General features: G+C 37.7%; 1 protein-coding gene across 4 annotated transcripts in view; it reads left to right on the forward strand.

The window, feature by feature from the left end:
* Nucleotides 1-18103, forward strand: part of LOC307188252 (uncharacterized protein) — a 401616-nt gene that overhangs the window by 235723 nt on the left and 147790 nt on the right. The window contains exon 3 of one of the 4 annotated variants that reach the window (XM_079925133.1): nucleotides 12354-12862. The exons of the other annotated variants lie outside the window; for them this stretch is intronic. Coding sequence (XP_079781259.1) covers nucleotides 12354-12414 — 61 coding nt within the window. The 3' untranslated portion in view covers nucleotides 12415-12862. Of the gene's footprint in view, nucleotides 1-12353; nucleotides 12863-18103 lie in introns of those variants that run through there. 4 annotated transcript variants of the gene reach the window in all.

Consider the following 18103-nt stretch of genomic DNA (forward strand, 5'->3'; position numbering starts at 1 on the left):
TTAGGTCTACATTTATCATGTTACTTTCCCGTTTAAAATCCTCCAGTGACATCACTCTGCATCCAGAAGAAAATCAAACTCCTACCGTGGCTTAAAAGACGACAATGCTCACCACTGCCAACCTCACTGACCCCAACCTATCTTTACTACATCTTGTTCACTATTCCTGCCACACTGGCCTCCTTTCTGTTCTTGAAGTATGCTGTTCCTCTCTTGGGCCTACTTCTTGCTGTTCCTTCTGCATAGGACACTCAGAACTACTTACACCTGGCTTCCCAACTTAAATGTTGACCTCTCCAGAGACACTTGCCCTGTCTACCCTACTAGACCCCAGTTACTCTTTATCTCATTACTGTATGTGTGATGGAAGACAGCAACATACAGCTTGAAGAGGTATATTTTCTTTAGTGGTGACGGATATGGCATTTTAAGGAAATAAACACATTCTCAGACTTAGGTTTGGTTTTTCAGGGCCCCTTAGTTTCCATTTGGATGTACAGAGAGAATAATACTACCTCTGTAAATGGATGAGGGGGGGGTCTATCCTGACCCTTGGTGATTTTCTTCTCAACACTTCTCAGTTCTTGAAACAATCTTTTCTTGGTTTGCTTTCTTATATACAGTTGACCCTTGAACACTGTGGGGGTTGGGATGCTGACCCCCCCCCCCGCCACCGCCCCCAGCATAGTTACAAATTCACATACTGCTGTCTTTGCCTCAAAAACAAATGAATTGATAAATGACTTAACCAAGGTTAGGAAGCTGAAACATTTGGATGGAATCAGGACTCAAACCCTAGTGCTTTTGATTCCACATATTGTGATCTTTAATCAAATGCAAACATTTCCTTGCACTTAATTTAAAGATCTGTACAATAAAAATACAGGTACTATATTTATTGAAAAAAATCTGCATATAAGTGTCCCCATGCAGTTCAAACCCATGTTGATCGAGGGTCAACTATATTATTTGTTACCCCACACTAAAATATAAGCTCCTTGAGTTCAGAATCTCTAGTGTCTTATTAATTGCTGTAACCCTTATACGCAGACCACATCTGAGAGGCATTCAGTAGGTATTTGTCATCTGCTGATTGACTGAATAGCCTGGTCTCCAGTGCCTTTAGTTCACTCACTCTTCCAGAAATGTTTTTGAGTTTGCAATCCAAATATAAGTTCTCCCTTCTTTGAAACTTTGTACTTACCCTGTAATAACCTCATATTCTTCCTATATTCTCACTATTTTTGTTAACTTCCTATCCTCTGCACTAAAGAGTAAACTTCTAAAGGACAAGGATGATGTCCTATTCATCTTTATATCCTTTATAACACTTAGCAAAATGCCTTGTACAACTTTACTATTAGTGCATTAATTTATCCGATTAAAGCAGTCCTAATTTTCTATTAATTTATGCTTTTAACTTTTGAATCATGAGTTTTTGAGTTGTATACACTTTATGTTAAATGGAAGTAACAGTTTTCCCTTTTAAAAATTTAGTTGTTTCTGATCTGGCCTCATTCCTTATGTTTTCTTTGACCAGATGTGCTCCACTTAGAAACTGCAAACTGGCAGCTCACCGTCTAAATGCAGGCTGCAGATACGTTTTATTTGGCTCTCATAATGTTTTTAAAATTTTGAGTTAGCTGATACAATTTAAAAATTAGGTTTCATAAAATTTTTTGGACTTTTGGCTTTCCTAAAAAATAGGACAATCTGGCATCCCTGGGTTCACATACTCTCATGACAACAAATACTAAAAATGCACATGAGCTCTGGTTTACCATAGGACTCTCTTGTCTTGCCTCATTTGTTTGCAGTACATGCTTAGACTCTTCATATATTGGAGTTTGAGACTCCAGATTTATTCCACTTCTACAATGTCTGTGTAATTTTAGTGATGATGCAATAGTAACTACCTAAAAACACCTGCAATTTAACTCAGCTCTGTTTGACTCCAAAGTCTGAAGTGTTTCATCATCTACCATATTTGACTAGGTATAGAAGCATGTAAGGCTTTGAAAGAAAAGGAGAGTTATAGAACCCTCACACAGAAACTTCCATTTGCTTAGGAGCCATGAGAAGAGGTGAATTCATATACAGAGGTTAGAATGCTTGAGTTCTACTATCAGTTTTTCACAGATTTCTTTTGTGATCATTTCACCATTTTGGGCTATAATTCCTCCTATACAAAGTAGGAATGATGTGTATTGATTCCTAGGTTTCCTTTTAGCACTTGCCATCCTATGATTTTTTTTTTAATTGAAGCATAGTTGATTTACAATATTGTGTTAGTTTTAGGTGTACAGCATATTTATTCGTTTTTTTGCAGATTATATTCCATTACTGGTTATTATAAAATATTGGGTGTCATTCCCTGTGCTATACAGTAAATCCTTACTGCTTACCTATTTTATATATAGTAGTTTATATTTGTTATTCCCATATTCGTAATTTGTCCCCCTCCCACCTTTGGTAACTAAGTCTGTTTTCTATGTCTGTGAATCTGTTTCTGTTTTGTGTATATATTCATTTGTATTATTTTTTTAGATTCCACATATAAGTGATATCATATAGTCTTTGTCTTTCTCTGTCTGACTTATTTCACTAAGCATAATATTCTCTAGGTTCATCCGTGTTGCTGCAAATGACAATATTTCATTCTTTTTTATGGCTAACATTCCATTGTATATATATATACCGTATCTTCTTTATCCATTCATCTGTTGATGGGCACTTGGGTTGCTTCCATGTCTTGACTATTGTAAATAGTGCTGCTATGAATATTGGGATGCATGTATCTTTTTGAATTAGAGTTTTCATCTTTTCTGGGTATACACGCAGGAGTGGAATTGCTGGATCACACAGTAGTTCTAGTTTTTTAAGGACCCTCTATACTATTTTCCATAGTGACTGCACCGATTTACATTCCCATCAACAGCGATGAGGGTTCCCTTTTCTCCACATCCTCTCCAACATTTATTATTTGTAGACTTTTTGATGATAGCCATTCAGACTGATGTCAGGTGATACCTCATTGTGGCTTTGATTTGCATTTCTCTAATAATTAACAATATTGAGCATCTTTTCATGTGGCTGTTAGCCATCTCTATGTCTTCTTTGGAAGAATGTCTATTCAGGTCTCCTGTTCATTTTTTAAATTTTTTTTTTATTTTTTGATATTAACTTATATGAGCTGTTTTTATTGGATTAGCCAAAATGTTTGTCCAGGTTTTTCCATAAAGTCTTAAGGAAAAACTCAAATGAACTTTTTGGCCAACTTAATATATTTTGGATATTAACCTTTTATCAAATATATCACTTACAAATATTTTCTCCCATTCCATAGGTTGTCTTTTCATTTTGTTGATCATTTCCTTTGCTGTGCAAAAGCTTTTAAGTTTGATTAGGTCCCATTTGTTTATTTTTGCTTTTACTTCTTTTGCCTTGGGAGACTGATCTAAAAAATATTGCGATGATCTATGTCATAGAATTTTTTGCCTATGTTCTCTTCTATGAGTTTTATGGGGTCATGCCTTACATTTAGGTTTTTAAACTATTTTAAATTTATTTTTGTATGTGGTGTGTGAGACTGTTCTAATTTCATTGATTTACATGCTGTTTTCCAGCTTTCCCAAGACCACTTGTTAAAGAGACTTTTTCCGTTGTATATTATTGCTTTTTTTGTTGTAACTTAATTGACTCTAGGTGTGTGGGTTTATTTCTGGGCTCTCTATTCTGTTCCATCGATCTATGTGTCTGTTTCTGTGCAAATTCCACACTGTTTTGATTACTATAGCTTGTAGTAGAGTCTGAAGTTTAGGAGAGTCCTGGAGGGTATACCTCCAGGTTTGTTCTTTTTTTTTTTTTTTTTTAATATTTGTGAAGGTATTAAACACATCAATCTGAGACACTTTATTAATTAATTTATTTTTGCTGTGTTGGGTCTTCGTTTCTGTGCGAGGGCTTTCTCTAGTTGTGGCAAGCGGGGGCCACTATTCGTCGCGGTGCGTGGGCCTCTCACTATTGCGGCCTCTCTTGTTGCGGAGCACAGGCTCCAGATGCACAGGCTCAGTACTTGTGGCTCACAGGCCTAGTTGCTCCGTGGCATGTGGGATCCTCCCAGACCAGGGCTCGAACCTGTGTCCCCTGCATTAGCAGGCAGATTCTCAACCACTGTGCCACCAGGGAAGCCCCCTCCAGGTTTGTTCTTTTTCCTCAGGATTGTCTTGGCAATTCTGGGTCTTTTGTGGTTCCATATAAATTTTAGGATTATTTGTCCTAGGTCTATGAAAAAGGCCTTGGGTAATTTTATAGGGATCACATTAAATATGTAGATTGTTTTGGGTAGTACGGCCATCTTAACAATATTAATTCTTCCAATCTAAGAGCATAGGATATCTTTCAATTTCTTTGTATCATCTTCAGTTTCCTTCATCAGTGATTTATAGTTTTCAGTGTATATGCCTTTCACCTCTTGGTTAAGATTATTCCAAGGCATATATTTTTTGTGTGTGATTTTAAATGGGATTGATTTTTACTTTTTCTGATATTTCATTATTGGTGTATAGAAACACAACAGATTTCTGTATATTAATCTTGTATCCTGCTACCTTGCTGAATTCATTCATTAGTTCTAATAGCTTTTGTGTGGAGACTTTAGGATTCTCTATATAGTATATCATGTTATCTGCAAATAGTGACAATTTTCCTTTTCCATTCCAGTTTGGAGAGCATTTATTTATTTTTTCTTGTCTGATTGCTGTAGCTAGAACTTCCAATACTATGAAATATAGAATTGGTGAGAGTGGCATCCTTGTCTTGTTCTTGAATTTAGCGGGAAGGGTTTCCACTTTTCACCATTGAGTATTATGTTGGCTGTGGGCTTGTCATAAATAGCCTTTATTGTGCTGAGATGTTCCTTCTATACCCACTTTGAGAGTTTTTATCATGAATGGATGTTGAATTTTGTCAAATGCTTTTTCTGCACCTATTGATATGATCATGTGTTTTTTTTTTTCTTTTCTTTTCTTAACGTGGTGTATCACATTGACTTGCATATGTTGAATTATCCCCATGACCCTGGAATAAATCCAACTTAATCATGGTGTATGATCCTTTTTATATATTGTTAGATTCAGTTTGCTAGTACTCTGTTGATGATTTTTGCATCTATATGCATCAAAAATATTGGCCTGGGCTTCCCTGGTGGTGCAGTGGTTGAGAGTCCGCCTGCCAATGCAGGGGACACGGGTTCGTGCCCCGGTCTGGGAAGATCCCACGTGCCGCGGAGCGGCTGGGCCCGTAAGCCGTGGCCGCTGAGCCTGTGCATCAGGAGCCTGTGCTCCACAACGGGAGAGGCCACAGCAGTGAGAGGCCCGCATGCAGCAAAAAAAAAAAAAAAAAAAAAAAATGTTGGCCTGTAATTTTCTTTTTTTGTAGTGTCTTTGTTGGGTTTTGGTATCAGGATGATGGTGGCCTTTTAGAATGAATTTGTGTGTTCACTCCTCTTCAATTTTTGGAATGGTTTGAGAAGGATAGGTATAACTTATTTATGTGTTTGATAGAATTCTTCAGTGAGGCCATCTGGTCCTGTAGTTTTGGTTGCAGGAAGATTTTTTTTTTTAATTACAGATTTTATTTCACTTCTAGTGATCTGTCTTTTCAAGTTGTCTGTTTCTTTTCATTTTTTTTTATTTTTTTATTTTTTTTGCTGTGGCCTCTCCCGTCACGGAGCAACAGGCTCCGGACGCGCAGGCTCAGCCGCCATGGCCCACGGGTGCAACTGCTCCACGGCATGTGGGATCCTTCCAGACCGGGGCACGAACCCGTGTCCCCTGCACTGGCAGGTGGACTCTCAACCACTACACCACCAGGGAAGCCCTCAAGTTGTCTGTTTCTTCTTGACTCAGTCTTGGCAGGTTGTATGTTCCTAGAAATTTGTCCATTTCTTCTAGGTTGTAGAATTCGTTGGCATATAACTGTTCATAGTGTTCTCTTATGATTGTTTTTTCTCAGTGGTATTCATTGTTATTTCTCCTCTTTCATTTATTTTGTTTATTTTAGTCTTCTCTTCTCTTCTTGGTGTGCCTGTCTAAAGATTTGTCAATTTTATTTGTCTTTTCAAAAAACCAGCTCTTGGTATTATTGCTCTTTTCCACTGGTTTTTTAAATCTCTATTTTATTTATTTGTTTATTTCCTCTCTGATCTTTATTGTTTTCTTCTTTCTGCTGACTTTGGGGTTTTTTTGTTGTTTTTCTAATTCTTTTAGGTGGTAGGTTAGGTTGTTTATTTGAGATTTTTCTTGTTTCTTGAGGAAGGACTGTGTCCATATGAACTTCCCTCTCGAACTACTTTTGCTGCATCCCAAAGATTTTGTAAAGTTGTGTTTTCATTTTCTTTTGTCTCAAGGTATTTTCTGATTTCTTCCCTGATTTCATTGACTCATTGGGGTTTTTTTAGTAGCATGTTGTTAAGTCTCCATGTGTTTATTCTTTTCCCATTTTTCTGTCCATAGTTGATTTTCAGTTTCTTATCATTATGGTCAGGAAAGGTGTTTGATGTAATTTCTATCCTCTTAAATTTGCTGGGGCTTGTTCTGTGACCTAATATGTGGTCTATCCTAGAGAATGCTCCAAGTGCACTTGAATACTGTGTATTCTGTTTATTTTGGATGTAGTGTCCTGTAGATATCAATTAAGTCCAGCTAGTCTATTGGGTCATTTAGGACCTCTGTTGCCTTATTGATTTTCTGTCTGGATGACCTGTCCATTGATGTCTGTGGGGTGTTAAAGTCTCCTAATATTATTGCATTATTGTCAATTTCTCCCTTTATGTTTGCTTTATATATTTAACTGCTCCTATATTAGGTGCATATATGTTAATGTAACACCGGCTTCTTGTATTGATCCCTTTATCATTATATAATGCCCTTCTTTGTCTTGTATTATGGCCTTTGTTTTAAAGTCTGTTTGGTTTGATATGAGTATTGCTAACCCTACTTTCTTGCCATTTCCATTTGCATGAAATATTTTTCCATCCTCTCACTTTCAACCTGTGTGTGTCTTTCACCCTGAAGTCAGTCTCTTGTAAGCAGCATATTGCAGGTTCCTGTTTTTTGTTTTTTTTTAATCCAATCAGCCACTCTGTGTCTTTTGAGTGGAGCATTTAGTCCCCTGACGTTTAAAGTAATTATTGATAGGTATGTTTCTATTGCCATTTTATTCCTTGTTTCCAGTTGTTTTTGTAGTTCTTCTTTGTTCATTTCTTCCTTTTGTTTTTCCTTTTGTGGTTTGATTTTCTTTTGTAATATGCTTGGGTTCCTTTCTTTTTGGTTTTTTGTGAATCTCTTGTGTGTGTGTGTGTATATATATATATTTTTTTTAACATCTTTATTGGAGTATAATTGCTTTACATTGTTATGTTAGTTTCTGCTGTATAACCAAGTGAATCAGCTATATGTATACTTATATCCCCATATCCCCTCTCTCTTGCATCTCCCCCCAACCCTCCCTATCCCACCCCTCTAGGTGCTCACAAAGCACCAAGCTGATCCCTGTGCTATGTGGCTGCTTCCCACTAGCTATCTATTTTACATTTGGTAGTGTTTATTTGTCCATGCCACTCTCTCACTTCGTCCCAGCTTAACCTTCCCCCCTCCCTGTGTCCTCAAGTCCATTCCCTACATCTGCATCTTTATTCCTGTCCTACCCCTAAGTTCTTCAGAACCTTTTTTTTTTTTAGATTCCGTATATATGTGTTAGCATATGGTATTTGTTTTTCTCTTTCTGACTTACTTCACTCTGTATGACAGATTCTAGGTCCATCCACCTCACTACAAATAACTCAATTTCATTTTCTTGTTTATTTTTGATTTGTGGTTACCATGGGGTTCATGTATATTGACCCATAACTATATCTACTTGCTTTAAACTGATAGTCATTCAAATTCAAACACATTCTAAAAGATCTACATTTTTTACTACCTTCCCCCACATTTTGTGACTTTGAAGTCCTATTTTACATCTTCATGCTTATCCTTGTATTGTTTATTGTAGTCATAATCACTTTTACATTTTTTTTTGGTTTGTTTTTAATCTACCTACTGGCTTATTTAAGTGACATTCAATCTTTACTTGAATCTTTACTTCCTATTGAAATTTTCCCTCTCCTATAGATTCTTATTTCTTTCCCATTTAGAGAAGATCCTTCAGTATTTCTTTTACGGTAGGTTAATATTGCTGAATTCTTTTAGTTTCGCTTACCTGAGAAATTCTTTATCTCTGTTTCTATTCTAAATCTTGCTGTGGCATGGAGTGGGTGGGGCCAGAGTGTTTGATCTGCTGGAAGCAGGACTGAGGCATGCTGGTTCCTGGTGCCACTTGAGTAAGCACTGAAAATGGCTGCCACTGCCCCACCTGGACCACACTCCAGGCTCTGGGCCATCACTGCATAGCTAGACTGAGTCTTTTCCCAGGGCCCAGCTGGCCCAGATCCCACAAGCTGTGGTATAGAATGAGTAGGGCCAGAAGGTTCACCCTGCTCAGATGGGGGAGTGTGGCAAGGCAACAGCCACAAGTGCAGAGCTCTCTCTGCCCTCTTTGTTGACAAGCCAGCACCCACACACTCTTCTTAAGTAGAGTCTAGGCTTTTTCAGTGCTTTCATCTGTCCCAGCAGTTCTCCTAGCAACCAAGGTCTCCTCCTCTAGGACCCCAGCATTGGGATTCCCATCTGCAGCTTGAACTGCTCGCTCCCCAGGGTGAGGGTCTGTCCATGCAGATTTTCTCTTCCTTTCAGATCCCTCCTGGGGGCAGAGGACCTGACCCTATACCTTTTTTCTGTCCTACCCAGTTATATGGAAATCTTTCTTGCAGCTTTTGTTGTATAGGAGTTCTTCTGCCAGTTTCCAGTTAGTTTTCCAGGAGAATTGTTCCACATTTAGATGTATTTTTGATGTGTTTGTGGGGGGAGTTGATCTTCATGTCCTCCAACTCTGCAATTTTCATCCAATTTCCTTATGATTTCATTTTGAAAAAAATTTTTGATGTATTCTTTATATGTTGATTTCAGTTGTTAACCCTGATATACATAGAGCTGACAAGTCTCTGTTGACCTGCCATTTGTTCATATTTGAACCGCTGTTTGATATTTTCTAATCACCCCATGGACATTTAAAAGTGTTATTTAAATTGAATATTATTCAAATAACTCCCCCAAAGATTACATTTGGCAGAGTTGAGCTGTGTGGTGACATTTCCCTTGGCTTACACTTAGATTTCTAAATGAAAGGGGAAATTTGACGGCAACATGTATTTTTGGCTTTCAAAAAAATGTTGATGAATGTATGCATCATTCCCTCCCTGTGTAGTTGGCATATCTTAGAACATGCATCAGTTGGCCTGTGCTCAGGGAAATTGTGGCCTTTCACTGAACTTAACCTGTCTGAACTCCTCTTTAAAGCATTTGTTCAAGCCTACCCTCTCCCCATGTGAATACATGTCAGACATGAGTAAGTGAGTGGTGTGCTTTATATCATGACTCTTTACAGAAGCAGAGAGAAACTAAATCACAGCACAGCAAGCACAACACCTCCTTGCTTCTTAGATGAGTGTTTCCTTAACAAGGAATAAAAATGAGGTATTCCAGTCTAAGGGTGAAAGGAAATCCAAGACAGCTTCACACTTTTTAAAATAATGAGATGGTCATTTTTCTAGCCAGTGTCAATGTGAAGTGATGTGTACCCAAATATTAGACACCAAGAAATGTAGGTATCAGCCTATACTGTTAGGAGTGAGGATGAAGGCTTTCTTTATGACCTGCAAATGGATGCTAGAAGAAATATTTCTTCAACTTACGTGAGGCTTGAAAATTAGTACTCACTATTTACAGAAAACTCTTTTTGTTAAAAGCTCTGGGACTTGTTTTCTCTAAGAGAGAGATTTGTAGCTATAATTAAGAAATCTGTTTAAATTGTGCTGATAATTATCATAATTGGTATGAAAATCTGATTAAATACTTAGAGGAGTAAATTGCCCCAGCTGAGTTTGATAAGCAACACACTTTTTATAAAAGAGAAGCTGAAGTAGGTAAATAGGTTTTCAAAAATAAAGATCCTGCTAACTTTAAGTAGGTCACATTTAGAAGTGCTCTTTGTGTGTTTGTTTATCTTAATTTGGGAAGCTTGATGGCCTTGCAATATTTATATCTAGGACTAAAACAAGGTCCAGAATAAAGTGCTGCTGGATTGGTTGAGGTGCTTTGAAATGAAAAGTCCTCACTGTTAATATCCAGACACTAAAATTTCTCAGAGTTAAAGGGCTAAGACAATGGCTGAGTGCATGATCGAATGTAGGAACTCGAGTGTGGGTCCATCCTGATGTGCATGAGACCAGTGGTTTTCCATATGTGTCAAAGAAATACCTGCAGTGATCCTTAAAATGTATGTTTCCGGTGAATAGCATATCTGGGAGAAGGACCTGAGAATCTCAATGATTAAAACATGGTCCTTTGGTGGCTTTTCAGTTCACTTCAGATTTGAGATCATAATTGCACTGAGTTGAAAAAACAGTGCAGATTTCAAGTGGTGGAAAAGAAGGGAAACTAAAGGAAAGGGCGTTTGAACCAAAGAATAAAGTAGATTATCTTCCTGGAGAGGAACAGAGAAGTGAGTAAAAATGGATAACATCAAATCATTTATATTTGCCTTTGGAAGATGCCCTGACTGTGTTTTGGCAGCAGATTTACAGTCATAACTTAATTTTGCTTAGGATAATAATAAATAGGTTTTCATTTCCAAAACACACACCCAAGAATGTGTGTGGGTGGAGAGAAATAGCTCCCCACATTGTAAGGCAGTGACAAAAGAAAGCCAGCTTGGGATTTAAAGTTTGTCGGAGAGAACCCACAAAGTGAACAGTCCAAATATAGATAATTAAGGGGTAACTGTTTATTGGTTAAACACCCTCTGTAACACATACCATTACTAAAAAAGCATACTGTCTTACAGGTGGCTCATAGCAAATTTCCTTTTGGTACAATTGTAATAAATGGAATATGATAAATCCATAAGGAACAAGTATTTTTTCATGTGGTAATCACTTTGTAATAGTAAACCCTGAATTATATGCTGTGTGCATTGCAGTTGGGGAGAGAGGGTGGTAATGTGAACATGGTGGGCAATTTGTGTTTTTTATGATAATTATTCTTCAACTTTTTATCTTTCTTCTAATCTCTAAGATTGCAGTCACTTAAACTATATCTATTTATCAAAGCAAAACCAAACAAAACATCTAGGAATTTGGAAAGAGAAACAGTGAAGATATTGATTCAATTTTTCTTCTATTATTAATTACTTAATTCTATAAAGAGCATTACAATATACGTCTACACACACTATCTCATGTTAGTGATTGTAGCCTAACTCTGTGAGTGGGCAGGGATGATCCAGTCACCTGAAGATACTCTTAATGGGTAATGGATGAGAAACCTGAGCCTCAGAGATATTAAGTAAGTTCCAAAAGTAAAAAGCAGTCCTAGAATCCAACATCTTACAACTCTAAAACCAGTGTTCTCTGTAGTGCTTAAAAATCAAGATTACTATTAACTTGCTAATTAACCATGGGGATATTGTATGTTTCCCCTCTGTTTCATCTCTGGATGCTCTAGGCTAGGAATATGATTTTTAGCCATGTGCCCATATAAAGATATTTCATTGAATAAACTGTTACATATGAGAGTTGTGATTTGGAATAAATTATAAATGCAAATACAGAGATGTTGAAAATATATCTGGAACCTCAACTGAAGCAAGTGTAGTTTAGGAGGCTCCGATGAGGGTAAAATAATAACATGGTTATAGCCTTGGGGTTTTCATGTCCAAGAGATACTGGGGGTTTCTAGATTGACATGCTGTAGAACTGCTCCCTAATAGATCTCTTGTTCTGTTTTATGCCCCTATATATGATGAAATTTTGATAATTCATATATATATGTATATATATCATAGACTGAGGGAATTAATTCTAAAGATGAGAAAACTGAAACTCAGACATGCTGTGTCTGTGTGTATAATAGAATGGTCAAACCAAGGCTTGAAAGCAGGTCCTCTGACTCTTTGCCCAGTGTTTTGGAAGGAACTTTAATATGACATTTAGATACCCTCATCACAATTGACAAGCATTTTGTGGGCTCCAAGTATTTGTTGGACACAGTGGAAGCAAAGCACTATATAATCTGGCCCTACTTTGAAGGAATGTACCGACTGTTTTGGGAAAACAGAACAGACCATTTCAGAAAGATAGAATCGATAGAAAAGTCTCTTTCCCTAAATGTTGATAGTTCTGTCCACTCTTGCAGAAAGACCTTCCAGTGTTTAATGATGAATAAGAAACAACTTAATGCCTCTTGCTGCAACTGAGCTAGTGTAAAGTAGCTGAAAACCTTCAGGCTGAAAGTTGTACCATGCCTGCATTGCTGATTTGTCTTATGAAGGTCAGTGAATCTCCACTTCTGCCAGTTCTGTTCCTCTTCTGTAGACCCTTCCATTCACTGTCATCTCAGGACAATAATCTGACATTTTCAGTAAGCCCAAAACAATTTTGATTCTTTTAAAGTATTAAAAATAAAGGCTCAGTGATGATGTGAGTGCAGAAAGCAGGATGACTTGGGCTGTATTGGGTTTTAAAGTTAAACAGTTTTATTTATAGACTTTTGTTCTGCATGAAATATTAAACTATAAAAGCACAAGGAAAACAGATTTATTTATTAAAATTTATTTATTTATTTTTGGCTGCATTGGGTCTTCGTTGCTGCACATGGGCTTTCTCTAGTTGCAGCGAGCGGGGGGCTATTCTTCGTTGCAGTGCACGGGCTTCTCATCGTGGTGGCTTCTCTTGTTGAGGAGCACAGGCTCTAGGCACGCAGGCTTCACTAGTTGTGGCACACGGGCTCAGTAGTTGTGGCGCACGGGCTGAGTTACTCCACCGCATGTGGGATCTTCCCCGACCAGGGTTCAAACTCGTGTCCCCTGCGTTGGCAGGTGGATACTTAACCACTGCACCACCAGGGAAGCCCAACAGATTTATTTTTAATTTGTATATATGACATCCTAGACATCTTATCAAACTTTAGAATAGGCTGAGTGATTCTGTGGTTTGGGGTTAAATGTACATCTGTTTTCTCTCTGTGTTGATAAGACAACTCATAAAAATTCATTTTCAACAGGTGGTTGTAATTGAAGACAGAACTACCTTATTTGGATTAATACACATTCATGAAGAACATGATACTTTCTGATGAAACCCAAATCATCCCATAAATCCTATCAATAAAGTGATATGGAATTTCTTTAAAATGTACCAAAACATGAGTAACGAGTAGTTGGACTGTAGACTTCCACCTCCTGTTTCTGTCCCTTGACCCCCACATTCCCGCTTTTGATCTTCGATAGCTTTGTAGTGGAGACAGAGTTTTGTTCTAAAAGATCCATGTATAGATCTGTTTTATTGAGGCTGGAAAAACTGAATCTTACTATGGACATTTCCAGGTATCTAACAATCATCATCCAAGTGTAAGTTTTAAATAGTTGGTAAAGGACTCTTTTTGGAAAAGCTCTTCTCTTAGTAGAGTTTAAGGCATAAAACTTCACTGTTTTTCCCTGTTTTTCTACTATTTAGGCTTCAGCTCTTGCCCCAGGTTTGATAAAGAAAGGGACATTGGACTTGGGTCAGGATCTCTTGTTGACAGCTCTGACTCTGTCTCTCACAGGATGTGTGACTTCAGGCAGGAGAACTAATGTCTAGGACCTCAGCTTTTACTGCTTCCAGATGAGGGCCCAGAGTGATCACTGCCATTACAGTCTTGATATTCTAGGATCACTTATGGGATTATAGTTGAGGAGGTGGGGCAAGATGCTTTGCTGTCATCAGATGTATTATTGCTTTCTTTCTACCTTTGAGCTATTTCTAGGGAGAGAAGTTGAGACTATCACACACACTGAATCTTGTGTAGGCTTAGCTGGAGTCTTAGAGGAAATCACATGTTTTATTCTATCTCCTACACAGGAGTCTTCCATGAAGTATGATGGAAGACAAAACAAATTAAATTGATTATGAATGCAAGTGACTTTGAGATTGAAATGACCCCATAGATGTTTGTAAAATGACTACCATTATATACCAGTCCTTGTCCATCCTCACTTCATTGATTCTACCCCTCTTCACAGTTAGGCACTCTTAGCAAAGAGAAGTAGATTAATTTGAATCTGCTTTGTAATGGCACAAATTATCTAGTTGTTATAATTCAGTAGAAGTTTCCAAAATTGTATTTATCATTGTTAAAACTATGCATATCATATCATAGATTTTAAAAGAATCTCTCCTTTAGAAGACCATGATCTTATATTTCTTATTAAATCCATTAAGGGATATTAAACAATAAAAACGTAGCAATTCCTTTAACATCTTTGACAACCTAAACCAAATCTGAAATACTGGAACGCAGGCAAAAATGAAACTTGTTGTTTACATGTGAAGAAACACCTTTAATAATGCTGAGAACACTTTTGACTGGAGATTCCATATCTTATTCTGGACAAAGTCTTGTTGTTCAGTTTTGCAGCTGTATTTATAGGTGAGAAAAAACTTACGTCTAAATGATTTTAAAATAGAGAAATTCACTCATTGTGAGAGGAGCAATTTGGAGAGATAACAGGATGGAAAAATGTGATTTTAAAACAACACCACTAGACATGGAAATAGTTTGGTACCCAGATTGCCAACATGAATAATTCTCATCTTGATTTGTGTATTGTTTAGGTAAACTTTCTCACAACTCATATGCGTATCATGGGAAAAAGAAAGTAATTTTAGCAGGCTTTCCGAAGACCTTCTTTATCATAATCATACAAATGCTATCCTTTTCCCTGAAATTTGACCTGTCCCTCCTTCTATTCCTTCTGACTGTCAGGTCTGTTGCTAAAATAGATAGTTGTAAAGTTCTGCTCCCAAATAAATGCCCCTGTGTTATCTGTCTCTGGGAGTTGACTGTTGCATTGTAAGAAATCTAATCCTTAAGATCTTAAGTGGTAATTTATACAGAACATTTTTCTAATATCTGTTTAAAGGATTATACTAGACAATGAGGATATACATTTGCTCTCTACCCTCCCATCCCCAAACCAAGTGACTGCCTGTCTTACACCATTAGGAGTGATACTTCTTCTGCATTCCTATATTTCCTTCCATATGGAGGGGCAGAGTGTAACACTCCTAACCTCTCCCTCTGCCTCTTTGTTCACCTGTTCACAAGGAAACTGAGTGGTGATTGGTGAGTTTGGCTAGAGCAAACTGGTCATGCTTGGATCTACATTTTATTCTTCTTGAGAGCCAACTGTCTACAGGGAGTATGTGCTCTACTCCTCTGCAGTGAGGTCTCTATCCTTTGTTGGCCGTGTCCTACCCAGCAGTGCCTATGAGTGGGTAGTTTAGTCTGTCTAATTGTGGGTTCAGTATTTAGGAAACACTCTCTTCTACTGATGCAAGCCATATCCACCTACTCTGCTATTTCAGTAATAAGTGACACTTGTTTTGCTCCCCCCATCTCATTTATTTCTCAATTCCATAAAGTAGAAAAGAATATTAATTAGCTTCTATCAAATACCAAAAATATGTATGTAGATTCTGACCATGTTATTCTTCTGTTCCAGGCTGATGGAATGTCCAGGCTAATGTTTTGTTAGAATGCATAAACTCCAGGATTTCAGAAATTAAAGTGTTGAATTAGGCTTACATTTATGTTCTTAATTATAAAACACATTTTGTCTCCCTCATTTGAGGTGTTAATTTCCCCACTTAAAGACAAACAGCCTTTTATTTTTCAATACAGTTATAACCAGACTAGTTCTCACCACCAAGTTCTTAAATGTGTTATTCTCTGTTAAGATGTTTGTAGCTGTGGTTTAGCTTTCATCTATATAAGAAAGTGTGGGAAAAAATATACACAGAGAACAACGTGTCAGAATCTACGAGCTTGTTCTCTTTGGTTCCAATCAGATAATCTCCAGTTAGGAAGAAAAGACAGGAAGGAAATACTTCACTAAAATATAGGTGCATTCAGATCAAAATCCATTTAAGGAATTCCAGAGTAGAAAGAAAGAGAGATGTGTGAGACTCATGTATGTATGTCTTCACTTTGATTCAATCCAATTATGAATTTTAAAAAATGTATTTTTATGTATTTACATAGTTTAAGTGACTGTCTGTTGAGGAGGTTAGTGTGGCATTCTGTTCCGGCAAGAATTTTGGATGCTTGGTTCATAGAGTTTTGACCTTATTCCCCCCTATTTCCTGAGAAGATACAGGGAAGGGATTCAGAATATCTTCTATCCATCTAGGCAGGAGGACAATTTCTAACTCTCTGTGTCTGGAAGTGTTTACTTGGATGTTTCTGTCCCTTCACGTTGGATTCCACATTGCAAGCATCAACAGTACTGCAAAACTTTAGCAAAAGCAGCTACATTTTTTCTGCTTTTCTTGTAAGCAGTGAGTTGTTAAAATTTTACAGCTCAAATCCATCAAGTAAGAGCATTTCTTAATCTTGTACTCCAAGGGTCTCACAACTTTTAGGGAAGCCCATGTGAAATATCAATGTTCTTACAGGCAAAACTGAGTCTTGTAAACATAGGGCGCCCACAGTACTGCATGGACACTGATGGAGTTTTTTTTTTTAATACATTTTCCATCTCCCTTGCACTTTTTTTTAATACAAATTTATTTATTTTTGGCTGCGTTGGGTCTTCATTACTGTGCACAGGGTTTTTCTAGTTGTGGCGAGCAAGGGCTACTCTTCATTGTGGTGCACCGTCTTCTCATTGCGGTGGCTTCTCTCGTTGCAGAGCATGGGCTCTAGGCATGTGGGCTCAGTAGTTGTGGCTCACAGGCTCTAGACCACAGGCTCAGTAGATGTGGTGCACGGGCTTAGTTGCTCCGTGGCATGTGGGATCTTCCCGGACCAGGGCTCGAACCCATGTTCCCTGCATTGGTAGGTGGATTTTTAACCACTGTGCCACCAGGGAAGCCTGACACTAATGGAGTTTTGAAGGTAGATTTTTGTACTGTCTTTAGGTCAGCTAATTTTTAGCCTTATCCCTAGGTAATCATCCTTCTTCTAAAAGGTATGCATATTTATCGAAGCCAAATATGTTGTATGTATGTCCAGCCTCATATGCCATTCAAAGCAAAGCAAAAAAACCTCATAGATCTTGAAAAGGTCCAGGACATCATTCGGACCTCTCGTTTTATATTTGCAAAAAACTGAGAAATAGGCTTGCTCAAACTGACTTGCCCAAATTTGTTAGTGGCCATCCAAGATTAGAAACTTAGAATTTTGAGTCAATCCTGTGTGCTTTTCATTATATTGCATTAAATAGAAAGGAAAGGCACAGCTGTTTAGAGGTGGTTTTGGCCAGGATGAATTTCTTCCCAAAGTTTGCATATACTACCTTTTGTCCTTAGCTTGAGTTGAGACAGCACTGGGCAAGCATAAAGTAAACAGTGAAATAGTTTTTGTGTATTGACAAAAATTGAAATAGACAACTCTTCACTTGCTGCTTCTCTTACCTTTGTGAATTTTCCTAACACTTAGCCCTCATGAGTCATTTTGTAGACAGGATTTCAGTGCTTAAGGATGCAAAACAATGAGCTAGACTTTCTGGATTGTTTTCCTGGTTCTGCCATTGATAAGCCATGTGAGCAACCATCAAGGATAAGTTGCTAAACTATTCTAAACCTCAGTTTTCTCCTTTAATAAGTGAAGATGACAATTGTGACATCATCAAGATCAAATGAACTAACTCACAGAGCTGTTTCAAGGGATTAAGTAGGATTGACCTAGATTAGGTTTGTGTCAAAAGGGATACTCTTGGAATTTTCAAGTTCACTGATTCTTTATTGTATGGGACTGTTTATATTCTTGGCTCACACTTGCTAAATGCCATCCTGACCCCACTCATTATTACAACTCAAAATGCTCCCTAAATGCCAAAGTGGACCTCTTTGAGAACCGTCAAACTCATCTCTGTGTGTATAGTTCCTAACATTGTGCTTGGT

Source organism: Stenella coeruleoalba, assembly GCF_951394435.1.
Source record: "Stenella coeruleoalba genome assembly, chromosome: 6".
In the NCBI taxonomy this organism is placed as follows: Eukaryota; Metazoa; Chordata; class Mammalia; order Artiodactyla; family Delphinidae; genus Stenella; species Stenella coeruleoalba.